The 22,457-nt window shown below is 47.2% G+C and overlaps 1 protein-coding gene across 1 annotated transcript; it reads left to right on the top strand.

Annotated features, from left to right (window-relative positions):
- Positions 1-11,172: 11,172 nt before the first annotated feature.
- Positions 11,173-22,342, top strand: LOC103637123 (protein FAR1-RELATED SEQUENCE 5). The gene is made up of 5 exons (XM_020542340.1): positions 11,173-11,226; positions 19,463-19,848; positions 19,995-20,458; positions 20,854-21,118; positions 21,207-22,342. The coding sequence occupies exons 2-5, from the start codon at positions 19,500-19,502 to the stop codon at positions 22,133-22,135; spliced, it is 2,007 nt and encodes a 668-aa protein (XP_020397929.1). The 5' UTR covers positions 11,173-11,226; positions 19,463-19,499; the 3' UTR covers positions 22,136-22,342.
- Positions 22,343-22,457: the final 115 nt, after the last annotated feature.

Below are 22,457 nucleotides of genomic sequence, written 5' to 3'. Positions count from 1 at the left end.
GAACAAGGGCGAGCCACCGCTCTCCGGTGGAAACCGAGCGTGTTTGGGATTCTCCATTGGATCCATAACCAACACCCCAGATTAGGACTAGAGTACCTGTTCGGCGCGGTCCGATCATGGTCGTCGATCGGCGGATGAGCGTAGGAGGTTACATCATAGGATTTTTAAATCAGAGCCGCCGATGGGTGATCTAGCGGCTGTGATCCAGTACCGGTTCGCGAGGGCACCGAGCTAATCTGGGTGGTTGAATGATAATCGGGCGGCTGCAATTCACCGATACCCCTTCGGTCGATACAAATTGCATATGAGCCCCTGGACCATTCAGTAATTAACCCACCGTACATAACTACTGTTCTCTGTGTCTCGGGGTTTTTACCTTGGCGCCCCTGTGCTTCTAGTTAATTGGTGCGCGGTCCAGACAGAGCTAAAATCTATAGAATTTATTTAGAAAATGAGTTTTTAATAGGAAAACAATTTCTAGAATTTGTATAATTCATAGAAAATGCGTATGAGCTCCAAATTGGTCCATTCCAGTTCCTAAATCTTTGTAATATTATTGTCTAGCCATTAGTGCCTCTGTTTTGGCATGAAAGACACATTAATATTTATCTAGTACTTAATCTTGTATTAAATACATAAAACATTCAGAAATTCATATCTTAAAACCTATAACTCCAAAATTAATAATTCCAGTTTCTGTGATCTTATTTTATGTCTAGATTATTACTGTGTATTTTATTTACATGGTTGGTGTGATGTTAATTTTCGCTATACCATGTATGTATTGTGTTGATGCGAGTAGACGAGCAAGCTACACAGGATTCCGAGGTTCAGCTGGTAGAGACTGCTGAGCAGGAGCTCGTTGAAGGCAAGTTGTGCCCTTGATCACTTCTTTTACTCATTCATGTTCTTATTAATCATAATGATCTGCATAGGTTAATTTTGCTGGGACCCAATAGGATACCCTAGATTTGACTATCTCTATGCCTTGTTTTTCGCCACTAGTTTTACTACTAAATTTTTGGGTAGTACATGCTATTGCTTTATGTGGATTTGGGTATAGAGATATTTATTACTCATAATTACACTCTTTATTATCGGTTTATCCTTTACTATTCATGATAAGATCATTATGTTAATGGGAACATGGAGAACCACCCGGGAAAACAGTGCTACCACATGGGTTTAATGGGACGCCCTTGGCTGATTAACTAGGAAAGCTAGTGGATGACTACCTTACCCGAAAGGGGCAAGGGCAGTAGGGGAGTGATCAGTGTAGGGAGGTCCTTGGGTTGATTTTGCTGCGATGGCGGTCAGGCGAGGGATTCCTGCACTGGAGCTTCCTATAAACTGTAGCGGGTTGTCTGAAGCTAGTGGAACTTTATAAAGGCCTCGTAGTGGTACCTTGCCTCGCTTCCTTGGTAGAGGTGTATGGGGTCTGATCAACTCCGTGGCAAATGGTAACACGACTTGTGAGTAAAGATGTGCAACCTCTACAGAGTGTAAAACTGGTATACTAGCCGTGCTCACGGTCATGAGCGGCTCGGACACTCACATGATTAATTTATGGAACTTAAACTTAATCTATCATTTCATTGCATCTAGGATTATTTTATTATTACTTTTACTTACTTATACTATGGTATGGTATTCACTTACACTTAGTAACTGCTAATAAAATTTTGATCAACTTCTAAAAGCAATGCTCAGCTTCAGCCTTTATTTCATTGATCAGCCTTACACTTCATGAACTCCCACCTTTGGTGAGTTCATGCCACATTATTCCCCACAACTTGTTGAGCGATGAACATGTGTGAGCTCACTCTTGCTGTCTCACACCCCCTACAGGAGAAGAACAGGTGGTCGAAGAGGAGCCGCCTAACACTGAGGCTTTTGACTTGATCTAGGTGGCGTCTCCCAGTCAGCTTTCTGGCGCCAAGGATAGATTTTAGTTCTTGCTATATTCATCTTTTATTTTATAAGACTTCCGCTATGTAATAAGTACTCTGATTTTATTGTGACATTTATCTCTATACACTCTGTTATTATATATGTTGTCTTCTTTGGCGCATGTATGAGATGCACCCGGCTTTGTTCCTTAAAACCGGGTGTGACATGCACGGGATTGGTGGAGAGGTAGACCACGCTGACGTTGTCGCAGTAGACGAGGGTGGCACGCTGAAGGGGTCTGTGGAGCTCGTGGAGGAGTTGTCGCAGCCAGGAGCCTCTGCCACGCCGTTGGCCACGGCGCGGTACTCGGCCTCAGCGCTGGAGCGAGAGACGACGGGCTGTCGTTTGGCGGCCCAAGAGACGAGGTTGGCGCCCAGGAACACGGCGTAACCGGAGGTGGACCGGCGTGTGTCGGGACAGCTAGCCCAGTCAGCATCGGTGTAGACCACGAGCTCCGACGTCGGGGATGGTCGCAGTAGGAGGCCATAGTCGAGGGAGCCATAGAGGTAGCGTAGTATCCACTTGAGAGCGGTGAGGTGGGGCTCCCGCGGAGTGTGCATATGGAGGCACACCTGCTGGACGGCGTAGGCGATGTCGGACCTGGAGAAGATGAGGTACTAGAGCGCGCCGGTCAGGCTCCGGTAGGACGTCGCGTCGGCGACCGGAGGCCCGTCGTCCTTAGAGAGCTTTGCCTGAGTGTCGACATGCGTGGAGCAGAGCTTGCAGTCAGACATGTCAGCCTGCTCTAGGATGTCGATGGCGTACTAGCGCTGGTGGAGGAAGAGACCCTGAGGCCGGCGCTCGGCGGTGATGCCGAGGAAGTGGTGGAGGGGCCCCAGGTCCTTCATCGCGAACTCTCGCTGAAGGGCGACGATCGTGCGCTGTAGAAGGTCGGCGGTGGATGCCGTGAGCACAATGTCATCGACGTAGAGTAGGAGGTAGATGGTGTCGTCGCCACGCCGGTAGATGAACAGGGACGTGTCCGACTTGGCCTCGACGAAGCCGATAGAGGCCAAGTAGGACGCGAAGCGACTGTACCATGCCTGCGGCGCCTGCTTGAGGCCGTACAGGGATCGGTTCAGCAGGCAGACCAGATCCGGATGATCGGCGTCGACGAAGCCAGTGGGTTGGCTGCAGTAAACAGTCTCCGTCAGAGTGCTATGGAGGAAGGCATTCTTGACGTCAAGCTGATGGATCGCCCAGTCATGGGAGAGGGCGAGGGAGAGGACGGCGCGGACAGTGGCGAATTTGATGACGAGGCTGAAGGTCTCGTCGTAGTCTACTCTGGGGCGCTGGGTGAAGCCCCGAAGGACCCAATGGGCCTTGTAGCGGTCGAGGGAGCCATCCGAGGTCAGCTTGTGGCGAAATAGCCACTTGCCGGTGACCACAGTGGTGCCTGGTGGACACGGCACCAGGTCCCAAGTGTGGTTGGCCAAGAGGGCCGCGTACTCCTCCTCCATAGCATGATGCCAATGTGGGTCGGCGAGGGCAGCGCGAACGAAGGAGGGCACCGGGGATGCGTCCGGAGGAGTGCATGTCGTATCAGCTGCCAGGATCAGCCGGTCGATGGGGCGAAGAATGCCAGCGGCGCGCCGAGTCACCATCGGGTGGACGTGCCCGAGGTCGCGGTGGATGGCGACCGGGTGGTATACTGACGGCTCGGAGTGGGCCCCCGGAACATCGGGAGTGGCGGGTATGGCCGGCTCGCGGCGGTGATAGACGACGGCGGGGTCGGCAAAGCGGGTCGTGCTCGTCGATGGGCCCGAGTCGGCAAACGCCGAGGTGGCAGCGTGGCTACAATGGTGGTAGACGAGCGCGGGGTCAGCAAAGCAAGCCAGGGTCGACGGGGCCGCGCGTGGCGCAGGCGGGGTAGTCGGGGCCACGCGTGGCGCTGGCGTGATCGACAGGGCCACGCATGACGCAGGGATGATCGGCGGGGCCGCACGTGGCGCAGGCATGATCGACGGGGCCACGCGTGGCGCAGGCGTGATCGACGGGGCCGCGCGTGGCATAGGCAGGGTCATCGGGGCCACGTGTGGCATGGGAATGGGCGCGAGCGATGGCGTCGTGGCCGCATGAGGTACAGGTAACGGCGCAAGGCGGGGCACCGGGGGTGGGGGGAATCGGATCAGACTCGAGGAGTGAGTCAAGATCGGTGGGTGGGGTGGAGCCTGCAAGGGGAAACACATCTTCGTCGAAGACGACGTGACGAGAGATGATGATGCGGTGGGAGGTGAGGTCCAGACACCGATACCCCTTGTGGTTAGGGGAGTAGCCGAGGAAGAGGCAACGAGTGGAGCGAGGAGAAAGCTTCTTAGGGGCGGTAGCAGAAGTGTTAGGGTAGCAGACACAGCCGAACACGCACAGGTGGTCGTAGGAAGGGGTTGTGTCGTACATGGCGAAGTGAGGTGTAGGGTGGCTCACCGCCTTGAAGGGAAGACGGTTGAGGAAATGCGTGGCAGTATGAAGGGCCTCTGCCTAGTAGGTGGCAGGGAGAGACGCCTGAAAGAGAAGGCAGCGGATCATGTTGGTGGTGGTGTGAATCATGCGCTTGGCCCGGCCATTCTGAGCAGAGGTGTAGGGACACGAGAGACACAACTGGACGCCGTGAGTGAGGAAGAAAGAACGGGAGGTGTTGTTGTCGAACTTGCGGCCATTGTCGCACTGCAGGGCACGGACCGGGCGCTAGAACTGGGTGGATACCCAAGCGAAGAAGTGAGTGAGGGTGGTAAACGTGTTGGACTTCAGCCGAAGGGGGAAAGTCCAAAGGAAATGGGAGTGGTTGTCCAGAATGACCAGGTAGTATTTGTAGCCGGAGAGGCTAAGGACAGGAGACGTCCAGAGATCACAGTGGACAAGATCAAAGGCCTGAACAGCCCTGGACGTGGAAGTGGAAAAGGAAGACGGGAGTGACGACCGAGCTGACAAGCATGACAGAGGCGCTCAGAAGAGCCCCGAGTATAGGATATGTCTGAGTGGCCGGTAAGCTAGGACATGACGTCAGGTCTAGGGTGCCCGAGGCGACGGTGCCAAATGGCAGAGGAGGTGGTGGTAGTAGTAAGAGCATGTGATGTGGTGGTAGTAGTAAGGGCAGGAGATGAGGCTACTCTGGTGTGGGGAGTGGAGGGCAAGTGAAGAGAATAGAGAGGGCTAGAGCTATCACAGCGAGCGAGCACAATATGTGTGGGAAGGTGGCGTATGGTGAGACCCCAGGGGTCGAACTCCATAGAGCACTGGTTGTCACTAGTGAAGCGACGAACCAAGAGGAGGGGATGAGTCAGTCCGGGAGCAACAAGGACGTCGTTAAGGCAGAATGGTCCTAGAAGAACCGATGCACCTACTGAGGTGACCGGGAGGGTGGAACCGTTGCCAACGACGATGGATGAAGGATGTGAGGGGTGTGGTGGATGGGAGTGGAATAACGAACTAGTTGTGGGGGTAGTGTGGAAGGAGGCCCCGAAGTCAACCACCCAATCGGTGGTGGGAGGGGGAGGTGGTGGTGGCGAAGGTAAGGTGTGAGCGGAGAGGGCTAAAGAAGGTGCCCCGATAGAGGCGCTAGGGAGGGAGGGAGATGACACGGGCTCAACTGCTAGGGAGGCGATCGCAGCACATGGGAAGACAAGCGGTCTAGGCACGTGACGGCCCGCCTGAGGGTGGATCTCGACGCAATCCTGGAGAATAGGGTTCCAGACTGGATCGAAGGACACGAACATGCCCCGGATAAGCTGGCCGTTGTGGAGGAGGGCACGCACAGTCACAGGACCCACGGCCTGGAGATGACTAGGGAGATGTCAGCGCGACCGCCGAGGGCACCGGCGGCTCCAGGCCAGGAGGCGGCGCGAGCGCGACCGCCAGAGAGGAGGGAGAGAGCACGGCTGCTGAGGGGAGGACACGTGCAGGGAGGGCGCGGCCGCCGGTGGGCGCGACCTACAGAGGGGCGGCGGATGGCCGTCCGGTGGCACGACGTTGCTGGCGGCGCGCCTGGGCGGCGACCTGAGGCGGCGGGCACGGCAGAGGGCGGCGGCTGGCCGGCCGGCGAGGGTGGGGGAGAGGCAGCTGGCGGCTGGGAGGAGGGAGGGAGAGAGAGGCAGCCGGCGCCTAGGAGGGAGAAAAAAATGCCGACTGGGAGGCTTTGATACCATGTAGAAGTGAGGAAACCCTAACCCTAACAGGGGTTGGGTGGTGTATTAGTAGACTTGAGTACTGGGCCAGGCCCATTATAGAGGGGTGAGACAGTAATTACACAGGGAAAACCCCAAACCCTAAATGGGTATTCTAACACTCACCATGGAAGAGGTACAAGCAGATATTGCCACGGTTCTTTTTCTTGGAGATGATCTACGATAGATGGGTGCAAAATCGCGTTGAAATCCGCTTTGGAAGACGAGTTCGGTCATTTTCCAAGAACCTGCCCCCTCCTCCTCTTCTTCCGCACGCCGCAGGTCGTGCCCTCCCCATCCTTGGTGCTGATGAGCTCGGAGAGGACAACGACGGCAAGACGAAGCCCACTCGAGTGAGAGGACAACAAATATGGAGAAGGCAGGACTGGATCCGCACTTGGAGGCCCAGATCTACACATCCACTGACCGGATGCGTGTGGATGGTTGAATAGATGGGAAGGAAAAGAGCGAGAGAGACAGGGAGGGAGCAGTTAAGCGCGACGACGCACAGATGGAGGTGTGGCGGGACATTTCCGGGCGATGAGAAAATGAAGGAGGTGGTGTGCAGGGTGCGCGGTAGACAGCAGCACCAAGGACGGGGACGAGGTGGTGGCGCTGAGGACGGAGGTAGGGTCACGACCTCTTCGAAGACGGGGGCGAGGGCGAGTGGGTGCGCTGAGGCGAGGGCGGGGGAGACGGTGTCTGTCGCAGCAGATTTTGGGCGAGCCATCGCGCAAGGCGGGGGAAGGGCGTGCCGAGGCGAGGGGCATGGCGATGCCTCAGTGGACGCCCTCATTGCGTCCTTATAGAGTAGTAGAGATTACCCAAAAATTATTATAATTTCACTACACCAGAGGAAGTAAAATAGAAAGAGTTTTGGTTCCTTTTGAAATAGTTTGTTTTATTAGAGAAATTGATATGCTCACAGATCTGAGGCTTGTTTAAATGTAGAAATCAATAGCAGTACGTTCTTTTTCTTTGATAACCTATAATAATTTTTTGTAGAATAGTAGGGAAATATTTATGTAGAAAAAGTTACATTATCTCCTAAAAATGGTACAGTTTCACTACACCAGAGAAAGTAAAATAGAAACAGTTTGCTTCCTTTTGAAACAGTATTTTTGCTGGGATGGAAACTGATATGCTCACAGATCCGAGGCTTGTTAATGTAGAAATCAATAACAGTTCGTTCTTCTTTGCTAACCTAATTTTTTTGTGGAAGAATAGTAGGGAAATATTTATGTACAAAAGTTACCTTGTCTGCTACAATTGCTGATGGTGCATCCAGGACTTTAGACCTATTGATGAAAATCAATAAAATTTTTCGTGCACAAACTAAGAAGAGCATGTGGTAAAAAAACTATGTAATAACTTTAGGGATATAATGCAGTACAGTGTAATTTCTTCTCCTTGTGTTGGATATTCGAGTTTTTTGCCAACCTGTAATGTATGAGAAAATGTAAATATTTATAGAACATGTTGAATCATCTACACACGGATTAAAAGTGTAAAGAAATATCTTACGCCTGCAGATATTGTTGTTGATAATTTCTCCATAGCAGTAGAAGGTGATTCTTGCAGCAATTTAAGAGTAGATACTTTGTTTGGTGTAGGACCATGAGCTATTATTCTGAATTCCTTTTGGCAATATAAGGTGATTCTTACGCCTGCTAATTTCTCCATAGCAGTAGAAGGTGATTCTTACGCCTGCTAATATTCTGAATTCCTAAACCCTCACATGAAAAGATAACTAATAGATTAGTAAAATAATGAACCAGTTGCCTAGATGGCAATGGAAATTCATAGCTCCATTGGAAATCTCATTGCATTAGAGCAGTGCCTACTGAACTGCATCGTAAAAGGGCTAGAACTGGGACTTATCAAGGTTGTCGAAGTAGGGATGCTCCATCGCAGCTAGAGCATTTTCTGCAACACATGAATTCAAACTGCAAGCACAATATCTTTTTTAGAAACAAAACATAGCTTTCGTTTCTTGTTCAAAGGCATGGTGAAACATCAAAATGGAGCAGTAACTGTACTTCTCTTTCATAGTGGCATCCTTAAGACGGTTCATCATGTCGCCGACGGCTCTGTAGTCTGTACTCTAGTGGCAGGTTGAGATGAGAGAAGGTGAACACGGGGCTGGGAATTGAGGGCCCCTTTGGTAGGGCTTATTTTTCAGCTTTGGCTCTGGCTCATGCAAAAGTTGTGCCAAACACCTCTTTTTCAAATGGCTTCACCAGTGAAGTGCTTTTCCAAAATGAACTAGAGGGCATGAGCCAAAAAAAGTGGCTCACCCGGCTTCAGCTCACGTCATTTTTGCACAATAGCCCTCCCACCAGTCCAAATTATTTTTTTTGGTCCTGCCCTCAATCCCTAGCCACGTACAGGAGAGATAAACTATACAAGGGTCTTTCTGAAAAACAACCTATAAGCCGTTTTGCCAAATGATTTTTCAGAATGGCTTTGGCTCATCTAAAGAAGTGGTTTCACCTCGTGAGCCAGAGCCAAAGCCATTTTTTGAGAAGCCAGAGCCCTGCCAAAGGGGCCCTGAATATGTAGATGCTGAGGACAACATGGAGGTCGAACCCACATTGACTTGCGTGCTCTCCATCAGCGAAGACGTGGGGTATGGGCAACAGATGGGAGGGTGTGCGGGGGAGGGGGTGGTGGTAGGCAGCCGTTTCGGGACTTCGGGCCACGGTAAGGAGGCGGTGCGGACGAGAGTCGGTTTGTCGGTGGAAAGAGAAAGGGGGAGGGGAGGTACCGCTAGATCCACCTGCTGAGCCACCGACAACGATGAGGGCAGGTACCTGCTCCAGGTGACGCGCGCGCCGGCGCTTCCACGGGGCCTGCTCCAGATGACGCGCGCGCCAGCGCTTCCATGGGGTTTGCTCCGGATGACGCGCACGTTGGTGATCCCGTCTCTCTGCCACGTGCACTCTCGGGTAACCAAATCGGGGCGGTTGAGGGAGAGAGGAGGTGGCAGCCTCTAGTCGGGGCGAGGGGTGCGACGCTGATGCTGGGAGCACGAGCTAGGTAGGCAGACACCGGAGGCGGCGGTTGTTGTGGCGGGCGTGGGAGCGAGATACGTGGGCGAGGGTAGGGACACGATGGAAGCTGTGCGAGATCCACGGCGGGGCGAGATCCGTGGGTGTGGCCGGCGGGGGCACGGTGCCTGTGCAGTGGTCGGGACGAGATACGTGGGTGGGGGTGGCAGGCAGGGCGAAGGACCGAGGCGGAGGGAGGCATCGCGGGCAGCGGGGCCGGGGGCAAGGTGTGGACGCCCTCCTTACCTTCTTAAGGAGTAGTATATATATATATATATATATATATATATATATATATATATATATATATATATATATATATATATATATATATATATATATATATATATATATATACGACAGCACTAAAATGCACCTGGGTGCATTCTCTATATTGAATGCACCCAGACGTAATATACAAATACACCCCGATCAAGCCTCATCGCGCCCTCTACCGTCCTGTTCTCGCGCCTCCCTGCTCCCCGCCGCCGCCGCGCGCCTCCCTGACCCCGCGCCACCCCTATACCCCGCAGCCACCGATCGCATCCCTGTCACCGCGCCGCCGCCGTCTCCTCCTTCCTCCGATCCTCTAACCCTAAATCCATGGCCCCACCGTCGCTGCCGCACCTTGAATCGCCTCGATGCTCCTCCCCTAATTCCTTGGCGATTGTTGTGGCTGGAGGTGCTGATCCGATATTGCCATCTCCGATTGCGACAACGGGAGCGGGTGTACGCGGCGGATCAGGTGATCCCTTGCATCACAAAACGTTGCTGACGCCACCGCCTTCAATTCCACCTGGATCGCTGGTCACTCCGGATGCAGCCCAGCTGTTCCATCCGGTAAGAAAAAAAACAATCAAAAATTGTTGCTCCACCGTGCGTGGTTTGTTGATTTTCTGTTGCATCGTTTGTTGATTACAATTGCATGGTGTGTTTGTGCTCCAGTTGCAACGTTTGTTGCTTGTTGATTGCAACTAGGTGTATACTCTAATTGCAAACTTGAGTCTCTGTTTTTACTCATTGATTACAGTTGCATGGTGTGTTTGTGCTCCAGTTGCAACGTTTGTTGCTTGTTGATTGCAACTAGGTGTATACTCTAATTGCAAACTTGAGTCTCTGTTTTTACTCATTGATTACAGTTGCATGGTGTGTTTGTGCTCCAGTTGCAACGTTTGTTGCTTGTTGATTGCAACTAGGTGTATACTCTAATTGCAAACTTGAGTCTCTGTTTTTACTCATTGATTACAGTTGCATGGTGTGTTTGTGCTCCAGTTGCAACGTTTGTTGCTTGTTGATTGCAACTAGGTGTATACTCTAATTGCAAACTTGAGTCTCTGTTTTTACTCACTGATTACAGTTGCATGGTGTGTTTGTGCTCGAGTTGCAACGTTTGTTGCTTGTTGATTGCAACTATGTATATACTCTAATTGCAAACTTGAGTCTCTGTTTTTACTCACTGATTACAGTTGCATGGTGTGTTTGTGCTCGAGTTGCAACGTTTGTTGCTTGTTGATTGCAACTATGTGTATCCTCTAATTGCAAAACTCATGATTGCGTGTTGTCCTGCAGGATGCAAACATACTTGATGTGTTTGTCCCCAGGGTGCATCAAACATTTGATACAAAAGAAGAAGCCTACCTCTTTTACCTTGACTATGCAAAATTGGCTGGTTTTAGTGTCAGGACAAAAAGGACTAGTAAAGAAACCAGACACTGGGTTTGCAACCGTGAGGGGTTTCTGAAGCCAGGTCAAGAGAATGAGGAGCCTATGACAAATAAGACATCGATGAGAATTGGTTGCCCTGCTTATGTGAAGGTGAAGGAGGACAAGAAGCGCAATATTTGGTATTTTCATCATGTTCAGGAAGCACACAATCACAAACTTGAACCCTCACCAAGGATGGTGAGATATATGCATTCTCATAAGCAGAGGGAGGCAGCGTTGGATGACCTGTTTGCAATCATGTCAAAGAGTGGTGTGCCAACACAGGCAGCAATGAACGTAATGTCAGAATTATTTGGAGGCCGTCAAAACTGGCCGTTCACAGAGAAAGATGTCCATAACAAGTAGGTCATAAAAAAACTGTAATACCTAAATTTGTAAATCATATGATAGGAGACTATTTCCTTTATCTACATGTGTGTACCAGGTCTAGTTGCTACCACATGTGAATAAACACAATCAAAAGGGGAAATAAATTATCAATAACAGCCAAATAAACCATGCATCAGGCTAAGTTTTTACTTGATTGTGCATTTATGACTAATAAAATAAAGGTATTATTAATAGGGTAATAGACACATGGAATTGAAATTCTATTCTGAAAAACAAAAAAACTCCAAAGAAAGGTGGAGAGGAAAGAAAAGAAATTACTAAAAAGGAAAGCATATACAAAATAAATAGTATAAATAAAAGTAAGACTAGAGTTTTCAAGTTATACTTTCAATCTGAGGAGAATTTACCAAAGAATTTGATTTTGAAATTTGAACTCAAAAGTGAAGGGAAACTATAAAAGAAAATAGAAAATAAAAAGGAAAAAAAAGACCAAAACCTCGTTTGGGCCGGCTAAAACCGATTCGGCCCACTAAAGCTTACCACGCTCGGCCCAGCATCACTCCCGCAGCCTCGCCTACTGACACCCGGGCCCCACCCGTTGGTCTCTCCACTCATGGGCGCTGTTTGGCAGTTCGGCGCCGACATGTGGACCCCACGCGGTCAGCCACTCTTCCACCCACGCGAACTCCTCAGTCACCGGCATGCGGGCCCGTTTTGTCAGGTTCACCTCCCTCCACCGGACGACCCGAGTTTTGCTCCCGCGCGGATCGCAACAACCCGCGCAACGCCACGCCGCAGACCTCGGAACCGAACTCGGCCCCGCGCATGCTCGGACTCTCCCTGCCTATATAATCCCGGCCTCACCGCCTCGTCGTTCCATCCATGCGTACCCGAACATCGTGAGGCACACAACCGTAGAGCATACCCGCCGCCGGTGCTTCTCCTCTGTGCTCGCGCACGGGACCGCGCGTGTGGGTGGGGGCGTTCGCCGGGGACCCGTGAAGCTGTCCGCGCCTTCAATTTGAACTGCGTGGCCTTGGGGCGACTCGAATTGCTCGCCGTGGTTCGATCTCCGCCGCGGGTCCGCTCTTCTCCGTGGCCAGCTCCCTCCATTGCCCTCCGTCTGCGGTACGTGCTCTAATCGAGTTCGCCATCCTGTCCTCTAGGTTTAGCACCGGTCAATTTTGGGTTTGTGGCGTCCGGGCATCGGATTGCGCGTCCGTCGGCGAAGCTCCGCCGTGGGTGGGCTGCGCTGCTGCCCAGTCCGTCGTGGGGAGGAAGACAAGGTCTCCGACCGTCGATCCATGCGTGGACGGCTGTGATTAGATCAGGCGATACCCTTTCGGGATTTCATCTGTGCCGTTGGATTTGGATCGGGCGTATGAGATTCTATCGCTAGTGTTTTAAATCGTGACCGTAGCCTTTTGATCCAACGGTCTGTGTTGCGTACCGATTCACTGATATGGGGATCTAATCTGGGCCGCCCACTCTTGATCGGATGGTGCAGATTAGCGCGTACCCCTTCGGCCTGGCCTTTTTGCATATGAGCCCTTATAGAATACAGAAACCAACCCGCCGTCCACATTCATTATTCACTGAGTCTTAGAAAACTTCAGTTTAGGCCCCTGACTTTTCCAGGATTTGACGCGCAGTCCAGATAACAGAGAAACTAGATAATTAATATTAGAAATTGATTTTTAGTATAAAAATAAATCTTAAAACTTGTATAATTCATATTTAATTCATTTTAACTCCAAATTGAGTCATTCCAGTTGCAATAATTTTATTTTAATATTGTATATCAACTAGTAACACTGTTTAGCCATGAAACTTGAAGCAAAATTGTTCATTTGAATTAATCTGTTCTAGGTGCTTAATAACTTCAGAAATTCATAACTAAATAACTATAACTCCAAATTTAGTGATTCTTGTTCCTACGATCTCGTAGCAACGCGTAGATTAGTATTATTCAGTTTGTACTTATGTTTGGTGTAATGTTAATTTTGCCTATACAATGTTTGTTTGTATTGCTACGACTAGAGCGAGGTCACGTGTCATCTGAAGAGCAAGTTGGTACCTGGATTCTCAAGGCCCAGGCAAGTTGTGCCCTTGATCACTTCTTTTTACCCATTCATGTTCTAATTAATCATAATGATCTGCATAGGTTAATTTTGATGGGACCCAATAGGTTACCCTAGTTTGTCTATCTTTATACCTTGTTTACCACTGAACTTTCTGGGTAGTACTTGCTAGTACTTTATGTGGTTTTGGGTATGAAGATACATTATTCATGATCATATTTTTATTATCTGTTTATTATTACTGTTCATGATAAGATCATTATGTTAATTGGAACAAGGAGCGACCACCCGGGAAAACAGTGCTACCACAAGGGAGGAATGGGACCCCTTGGCTGATTAATTAGGAAAGCTAGTGGAAGACTACCTTACCCGAAAGGGGCAAGGGCAGTAGGGGAGTGGTCAGTGTAGGGAGGCCCTCGGGAGGATTTTGCTGCGATGGCGGTCCTGCAAGGGATTCCTGCATTGGAACTTCCTATAAACTGTAGCGGGTTTTCGGAAGCTAGTGGAACTTTGTAAAGGCCTCGTAGTGGATCCCTAGCCATTCACCTCGGTAGTGTCTAAGGGCCTTGCAAACCCTGGCGACATGGGATACACGACTTGTGGGTAAAGATGCGCAACCTCTGCAGAGTGTAAAACTAGTATACTAGCCGTGCTCACGGTCATGAGCAGCTCGGACCCTCACATGATTAAATTATGGAACTTAAACTCAATTTGTCATATGCATTGCATCGCAGGTGAAGTTGTTACTTTTGTTCTACTATTTAATTGGGCTGGTATTTACTTATACTTAGTAACTGCTAATAAAATTTTGACCAACTTTAAAAGCAAAGCTCAGCTCTAACCATCTTCTTTGGTAAGCCTTACACTTCACGTGAGCTCCCACCTTTGGCGAGTTCATGCACATTATTCCCCACAACTTGTTGAGCGATGAACGTATGTGAGCTCACTCTTGCTGTCTCACACACCCCACAGGTCAAGAACAGGTACTGCAGGATGAAGCGCTTGGAGCATGCTGTGATGTGATCGTGAGAGATCTAGGTCGTCGTCTCCCAGTTAACTTCGGGTTGCTGGACCGTTGTCTCCTTATAATGTAATTATTTATTTTGTATAGAACTCCTGTTATATATAAAGATGTGACATTCGATCCTGTGCCATGATTCATCATATGTGTGAGACTTGGTCCCAGCACACCTGGTGATTATGTTCGCGCCCGGGTCTTGGTGCCCCCGAAATCCGGGTGTGACAGAAGTGGTATGAGAGGAATGTTGACTGTAGGACGAAACCTAGATAGAACTGGACAACCATTGTCTACTTACCTTTGCTACTCTGATTCTTTCTAAACTTCTCTTAATCCTTTCTCATCTAATTCCGCTTTACTCTGATTATTCTTACCTTTTCTCTCTAAAGACAAATGTGGATTTCACATTTTGAAATCTTGTGCCTAAAGTGACTTTTAAGGAATAGGAAACCTAATCTTAGGAGCAAAAACAAAACTATTTTATGAGTATCTATGTACTTGAATGTTTGTTCTTATGATACTTGTGTGATTTGGATCTTTGATTGAGTGTGATGGGTTGTGGGGTAATGTCCACAATTACATCTACATATATATAATGCTTATAAAACTAACTAGACAAACTAAATTATCCCTCGTTAAAGTATCTAGTCTAACAATATCCATCTCATCTTAAAAGCTTCTATCCTACACTCATAGATCCATCTTATCTTAAAAGATACTCTATCTTGAAAATTTTTGTTATCTCATCCTAATAGATCTAACTGACCTTAAAAGATTCTATCTTATCCTAATAAAGATTCATCTTACCCTAATAAACCTATCTAATCTAAACTAGTCTCATCTAGATCATATCTAATCTAATATGTTCTAATCTAGTGGGAGTTACTTAAAAGCTGGTACAAAAGATAAGTCCATACTCCTAATTCACTTAAGCCTAATTTGGAGACTTATATCAACTTGGCCATACACAACAACTCGACCTATATAACAAGTTACATAACTTACCCAATCAATAGAGTCTTAATGGATTGCATAATCTATCAACCACCACCTGACATCAAACCAGATTTTGACCTACATCATGTAGTCTATCTCACCCATATATATCTAATCGTGACAAAATTCTATCCTACCTTTGGTTACCTCAATCTGAACATAAAACAAAGATTAAGCCCTACTAAAGAATCTTCAGATTATAACCAGCTACTAGCTTATTTATTCCGCTTATTGAATAATTTCCTTTGCAAAACTATTACCATATGCTTCTAACTTTCATGGTCAATACCAGGAAAGGAAAGATTATCACGCAACAGCAAACAGAAATGAATTCTCCAAATCCTCCACCTATTGAAACCGAACAAGTGGCTGCTGCCCAAAGACTGGTAATACAACAATTAACAGACCTGGTGACCGAGATGCAAAATCAGATAAGACAAGAACGCGAGGAAATACGTCAGGTCCGTCAAGAAATAAGGCAAGCGCGGTTGGAGAGACAACAACAACAACAACCTCCACCACCACCACCAGCTCCACCAAGCTACATAAACATATATATAAATTATGATTAATTGTAAGATCTAAATGTTACTTTAGTTAGTAGATGATATGATATTATTTTAGAAGGAATAATAAGGTCTATTGACCCTATGTTTTGTTAAAGAATTATACCTCATGCTGAGATTTCTTTGTTTGTGCATATGTTCCGAGAACAATATGAGCATACATCCCTTTTATTACTAATCTCGAGGACGAGATTATTTTTAAGGGGGGTAGAATTTGTAATACCTAAATTTGTAAATCATATGATAGGAGACTATTTCCTTTATCTACATGTGTGTACCAGGTCTAGTTGCTACCACATGTGAATAAACACAATCAAAAGGGGAAATAAATTATCAATAACAGCCAAATAAACCATGCATCAGGCTAAGTTTTTACTTGATTGTGCATTTATGACTAATAAAATAAAGGTATTATTAATAGGGTAATACACACATGGAATTTAAATTCTATTCTGAAAAACAAAAAAACTCCAAAGAAAGGTGGAGAGGAAAGAAAAGAAATTACTAAAAAGGAAAGCATATACAAAATAAATAGTATAAATAAAAGTAAGACTAGAGTTTTCAAGTTATACTTTCAATCTGAGGAGAATTTACCAAAGAATTTGATTTTGAAATTTGAACTCAAAAGTGAAGGGAAACTATAAAAGAAAATAGAAAATAAAAAGGAAAAAAAAAGACCAAAACCTCGTTTGGGCCGGCTAAAACCGATTCGGTCCACTAAAGCTTACCACGCTCGGCCAAGCATCACTCCCGCAGCCTCGCCTACTGACACCCGGGCCCCACCCGTCGGTCTCTCCACTCATGGGCGTTGTTTGGCAGTTTGGCGCCGACATGTGGACCCCACGCGGTCAGCCACTCTTCCACCCACGCGAACTCCTCAGTCACCGGCATGCGGGCCCGTTTTGTCAGGTTCACCTCCCTCCACCGGACGACCCGAGTTTTGCTCCCGCGCGGATCGCAACAACCCGCGCAACGCCACGCCGCAGACCTCGGAACCGAACTCGGCCCTGCGCATGCTCGGACTCTCCCTGCCTATATAATCCCGGCCTCACCGCCTCGTCGTTCCATCCATGCGTACCCGAACATCGTGAGGCACACAACCGTAGAGCATACCCGCCGCCGGTGCTTCTCCTCTGTGCTCGCGCACGGGACCGCGCGTGTGGGTGGGGGCGTTCGCCGGGGACCCGTGAAGCTGTCCGCGCCTTCAATTTGAACTGCGTGGCCTTGGGGCGACTCGAATTGCTCGCCGTGGTTCGATCTCCGCCGCGGGTCCGCTCTTCTCCGTGGCCAGCTCCCTCCATTGCCCTCCGTCTGCGGTACGTGCTCTAATCGAGTTCGCCATCCTGTCCTCTAGGTTTAGCACCAGTCAATTTTGGGTTTGTGGCGTCCGGGCATCGGATTGCGCGTCCGCCGGCGAAGCTCCGCCGTGGGTGGGCTGCGCTGCTGCCCAGTCCGTCGTGGGGAGGAAGACAAGGTCTCCGACCGTCGATCCATGCGTGGACGGCTGTGATTAGATCAGGCGATACCCTTTCGGGATTTCATCTGTGCCGTTGGATTTGGATCGGGCGTATGAGATTCTATCGCTAGTGTTTTAAATCGTGACCGTAGCCTTTTGATCCAACGGTCTGTGTTGCGTACCGATTCACTGATATGGGGATCTAATCTGGGCCGCCCACTCTTGATCGGATGGTGCAGATTAGCGCGTACCCCTTCGGCCTGGCCTTTTTGCATATGAGCCCTTATAGAATACAGAAACCAACCCGCCGTCCACATTCATTATTCACTGAGTCTTAGAAAACTTCAGTTTAGGCCCCTGACTTTTCCAGGATTTGACGCGCAGTCCAGATAACAGAGAAACTAGATAATTAATATTAGAAATTGATTTTTAGTATAAAAATAAATCTTAAAACTTGTATAATTCATATTTAATTCATTTTAACTCCAAATTGAGTCATTCCAGTTGCAATAATTTTATTTTAATATTGTATATCAACTAGTAACACTGTTTAGCCATGAAACTTGAAGCAAAATTGTTCATTTGAATTAATCTGTTCTAGGTGCTTAATAACTTCAGAAATTCATAACTAAATAACTATAACTCCAAATTTAGTGATTCTTGTTCCTACGATCTCGTAGCAACGCGTAGATTAGTATTATTCAGTTTGTACTTATGTTTGGTGTAATGTTAATTTTGCCTATACAATGTTTGTTTGTATTGCTACGACTAGAGCGAGGTCACGTGTCATCTGAAGAGCAAGTTGGTACCTGGATTCTCAAGGCCCAGGCAAGTTGTGCCCTTGATCACTTCTTTTTACCCATTCATGTTCTAATTAATCATAATGATCTGCATAGGTTAATTTTGATGGGACCCAATAGGTTACCCTAGTTTGTCTATCTTTATACCTTGTTTACCACTGAACTTTCTGGGTAGTACTTGCTAGTACTTTATGTGGTTTTGGGTATGAAGATACATTATTCATGATCATATTTTTATTATCTGTTTATTATTACTGTTCATGATAAGATCATTATGTTAATTGGAACAAGGAGCGACCACCCGGGAAAACAGTGCTACCACAAGGGAGGAATGGGACCCCTTGGCTGATTAATTAGGAAAGCTAGTGGAAGACTACCTTACCCGAAAGGGGCAAGGGAAGTAGGGGAGTGGTCAGTGTAGGGAGGCCCTCGGGAGGATTTTGCTGCGATGGCGGTCCTGCAAGGGATTCCTGCATTGGAACTTCCTATAAACTGTAGCGGGTTTTCGGAAGCTAGTGGAACTTTGTAAAGGCCTCGTAGTGGATCCCTAGCCATTCACCTCGGTAGTGTCTAAGGGCCTTGCAAACCCTGGCGACATGGGATACACGACTTGTGGGTAAAGATGCGCAACCTCTGCAGAGTGTAAAACTAGTATACTAGCCGTGCTCACGGTCATGAGCAGCTCGGACCCTCACATGATTAAATTATGGAACTTAAACTCAATTTGTCATATGCATTGCATCGCAGGTGAAGTTGTTACTTTTGTTCTACTATTTAATTGGGCTGGTATTTACTTATACTTAGTAACTGCTAATAAAATTTTGATCAACTTTAAAAGCAAAGCTCAGCTCTAACCATCTTCTTTGGTAAGCCTTACACTTCACGTGAGCTCCCACCTTTGGCGAGTTCATGCACATTATTCCCCACAACTTGTTGAGCGATGAACGTATGTGAGCTCACTCTTGCTGTCTCACACACCCCACAGGTCAAGAACAGGTACTGCAGGATGAAGCGCTTGGAGGATGCTGTGATGTGATCGTGAGAGATCTAGGTCGTCGTCTCCCAGTTAACTTCGGGTTGCTGGACCGTTGTCTCCTTATAATGTAATTATTTATTTTGTATAGAACTCCTGTTATATATAAAGATGTGACATTCGATCCTGTGCCATGATTCATCATATGTGTGAGACTTGGTCCCAGCACACCTGGTGATTATGTTCGCGCCCGGGTCTTGGTGCCCCCGAAATCCGGGTGTGACAAAAACTGACATCATATCTTTGTGCGATATATTGACAACAGCATCTTCATTTGTTTTTTCTTTTATGGTACAGGAAAGCTGAGCAAGCAAGGGAGGAGAGGGATGGTGACATGGATAAACTGTTCCAATTTTTCAGGGAGTGCAAAGAACACAATGAATACTTTTACTGGGATGTGGATTTTGAACCAAAAACAAATGTGCTTCGGAGCATTTTTTGGTGTCATGCAAGTCAGCGTGCAGAATACAAGGATTTTGGGGATGTAGTCACATTTGACACAACACACAAGACTAACAACAAGCATATGCCGTTGGCCATGTTTGTGGGTTGCAGCAATAATTTGAAAAATGTGTCCTTTGGCCAAGCACTTCTTCGGGATGAAACAATAGACACATTCAGATGGCTTTTTGAGACCTTTAAAAGTTGCATGGGTGGTCAGCAACCTTTTGTGATTCTTACAGGTACGCTTTGGCTACAAAAAAATGCTTGTCACATAATTACTGTTGTGTTGTTGCAACTGTATCTTTGAAGATGATTGCAATATTTTAAACTGCTTGATTGCAAACCTATTGGGGTTTTTTTGCTGATTTTTATTTTTGACAAACAGATGAAGATGCAGCGATGAAGGAAGCAATAAGGATTGTGTTTAACAAGACACAACACCGAAATTGCCGATGGCACATAACCAGAACATGGGATTACGAGCTCGAGGAGCTGTACAAATTGCACAATGATAATAATCTAAAGGAGAAACTGCAGTCCCTGATAAACTATCCTCTGGGGCCCACACAATTTGAGGTGGAGTGGAATAAGCTGGTGGATGAATGTGGCATAAGAGAACACCCTGCAATTGTTGCATTGTGGCAGAAAAGGAAGAGATGGATAGCAACATATTTCAAAGGCATGTATTGTGGGCGAATGACTTCCACCCAGAGATCTGAGAGCCAAAACAGGGTTTTGAAAGATGGTTATGTTAACAATGTGACAAGCCTGCATATATTTGCAAAGAGGGTGCTTGACTCGATTCAGCACACAGACCACATGGATGCTGGGGAGTCACACTACTCACAGGTATTTGCCCACACCCCTGAATTTTTTGGTCTGATTGTAAAAAACTGTTAAACATAAATGATTCCAACTGCTGGTGTGTTGTGATTGCAACTACTGTATAATTCTACCCAAATATCTGTTAAAAAATGTAAACAAAATGATTGCAACTACTGTTGTGTTGTAATTGCAACTGCTGGTGTGGTGTGGATGCAAGCACTGAATAACTCTGGGGAATTTTGTTAAACAAACAATGATTACAACTGTTGTCTGGTGTAATTGCAACTGATGGTCTGGTGTGATTGCAACTTCTATATAACTATGCCCAAAAATTGGTTAAACAAACAATGATTACAACTGTTGTCTCGTGTAATTGCAACTGCTGTCTGATGTGATTGCAACTGCTGGTCTTGATGCAGACTGAAGTTGTCAGAGCCTGCAAATCAAGATTTGATGAGCAACTCAGCAGGGTGTACACCAGGGCTGTGTACAATGAATACAAGAGGGAATATATTAACATCACCGCTTTTGTGATAGAGCCTGATCCGGGAGTGGAATGCGGTTACTTGGTGAAACATGAGAAAGGCGATGGGACATTTTGCTGGGCACAACACGCATTCAAGGTGGTGGCTGACAAAGCAGCAGGCGTGTATAAATGCGAATGCATGCAGTGGGAGCATACAGGTGAGATGAATTGCAACCTCGTTACATTAACAAAATTAAACATTGATGTTCCTGCATATTTACATCCAAATTGCAACAAAAAATGCAGGTCTGTTCTGCATGCACATAATAAAGGCATTCACCCACCTCCAAGTCCAAAACATACCTGAAAAGTACATTCTGAAGCGATATACACGTAATGCAAGATCTATGGTTCCGTGGGACCGGCACGATGTGAGTGTTGGTGGTCAAAATGAGACAGAGCAGTCAAGGTTGTCGAAGCTGCTGCCAAAGTTAATGCGACTGGGAAGAGCGGGAAGCAAATCTGATAGAGCATACACTGAAACTATCAGGCACATCGACATGATAACTCCTGGGATTGAGCTTCTACGAACAGCGGAGATTGGTCCGATTGGTCCGGACGAAGCAACAAATACTGAGTTGCAGCAAGATGCAGAAGGACGGTGGAATATTGGTCCCATTGCACCAACACAACAAAGTTCTGACAACAATATAGAACCTGTTGTGATGCCAACTGGACCTAGACCACCACCGGAATCGGGCCTGAATCCAGATTCTGCAAACTGCCTCACTGATCTAAGATTGACTGAACCGCCAGTGTCGCGCACGAAGGGTAGGAAGTCTGCCAGTGGGGCTAAATGTGCTAAAAATAGTGTGGAACCTGCTAATCCATACAGCACATATAGTGGTGGTCAGGGCATAAGAGAGTGCCAAACCTGCCATGTTAGGGGGCACTATAGCACAACATGCCCTCAGAACCCAAACAGAAGCAGAGCGGCCGAGAACAAGGACAAAAAGAGAAGTGCGAAAACTGTAGGTTGGACTCCAAGAAAAAGAGGTCGCCCAACAATAAAAAAAGGACTAGATGGGAATCAAGATGAGGCACAGAGTGAGGGGGATGATACACAGCAATCTGGGTGCACTATGGCGGTGCAGGAGTCAGCAGCACACGTGGTGATTGCAAGAATTAGGAGGGCGACAACTTGCCATGTTAATTACCAGGACGAAAGTGATTAAGGATGACTATGAATCTAACTAAATCTCCAATGTAAAATTTCAATTTTATCTTATTTTATAACTCTGTGTAAGTTAAACTCAATAATGACTGTGTGACTGTTTGGAAAACAGTGGACACACATGACCAACCAATTGCAACATCGTAGTTGCGCTGATTGCAACTGTATGTATACACTGAATAATACATGAATCTGTGTTATCTGTTTACGTCTCGACATATAATTAAAATATATCTTGTTTTATTATCATATAACAGTTGCTACTACTCATAAACAGGTTTGCAAAGTTTGCCATCATGCTGGTTCACAAAACTGGAACATCA

This window comes from Zea mays, chromosome 8 (genome assembly GCF_902167145.1).
Source record: "Zea mays cultivar B73 chromosome 8, Zm-B73-REFERENCE-NAM-5.0, whole genome shotgun sequence".
Classification (NCBI taxonomy): Eukaryota; Viridiplantae; Streptophyta; class Magnoliopsida; order Poales; family Poaceae; genus Zea; species Zea mays.
This window is presented reverse-complemented; position numbering and strand designations above follow the sequence as displayed.

Bases quoted from the DNA above. Each gene is read 5' to 3' on its own strand.
- LOC103637123 (XM_020542340.1), top strand. From the start codon at position 19,500: ATGGATAAACTGTTCCAATTTTTCAGGGAGTGCAAAGAACACAATGAA. The intron at 19,849-19,994 runs GTACGCTTTGGC...TTTGACAAACAG, and splicing joins ACCTTTTGTGATTCTTACAG to ATGAAGATGCAGCGATGAAG. The intron at 21,119-21,206 runs GTGAGATGAATT...CAAAAAATGCAG, and splicing joins CATGCAGTGGGAGCATACAG to GTCTGTTCTGCATGCACATA.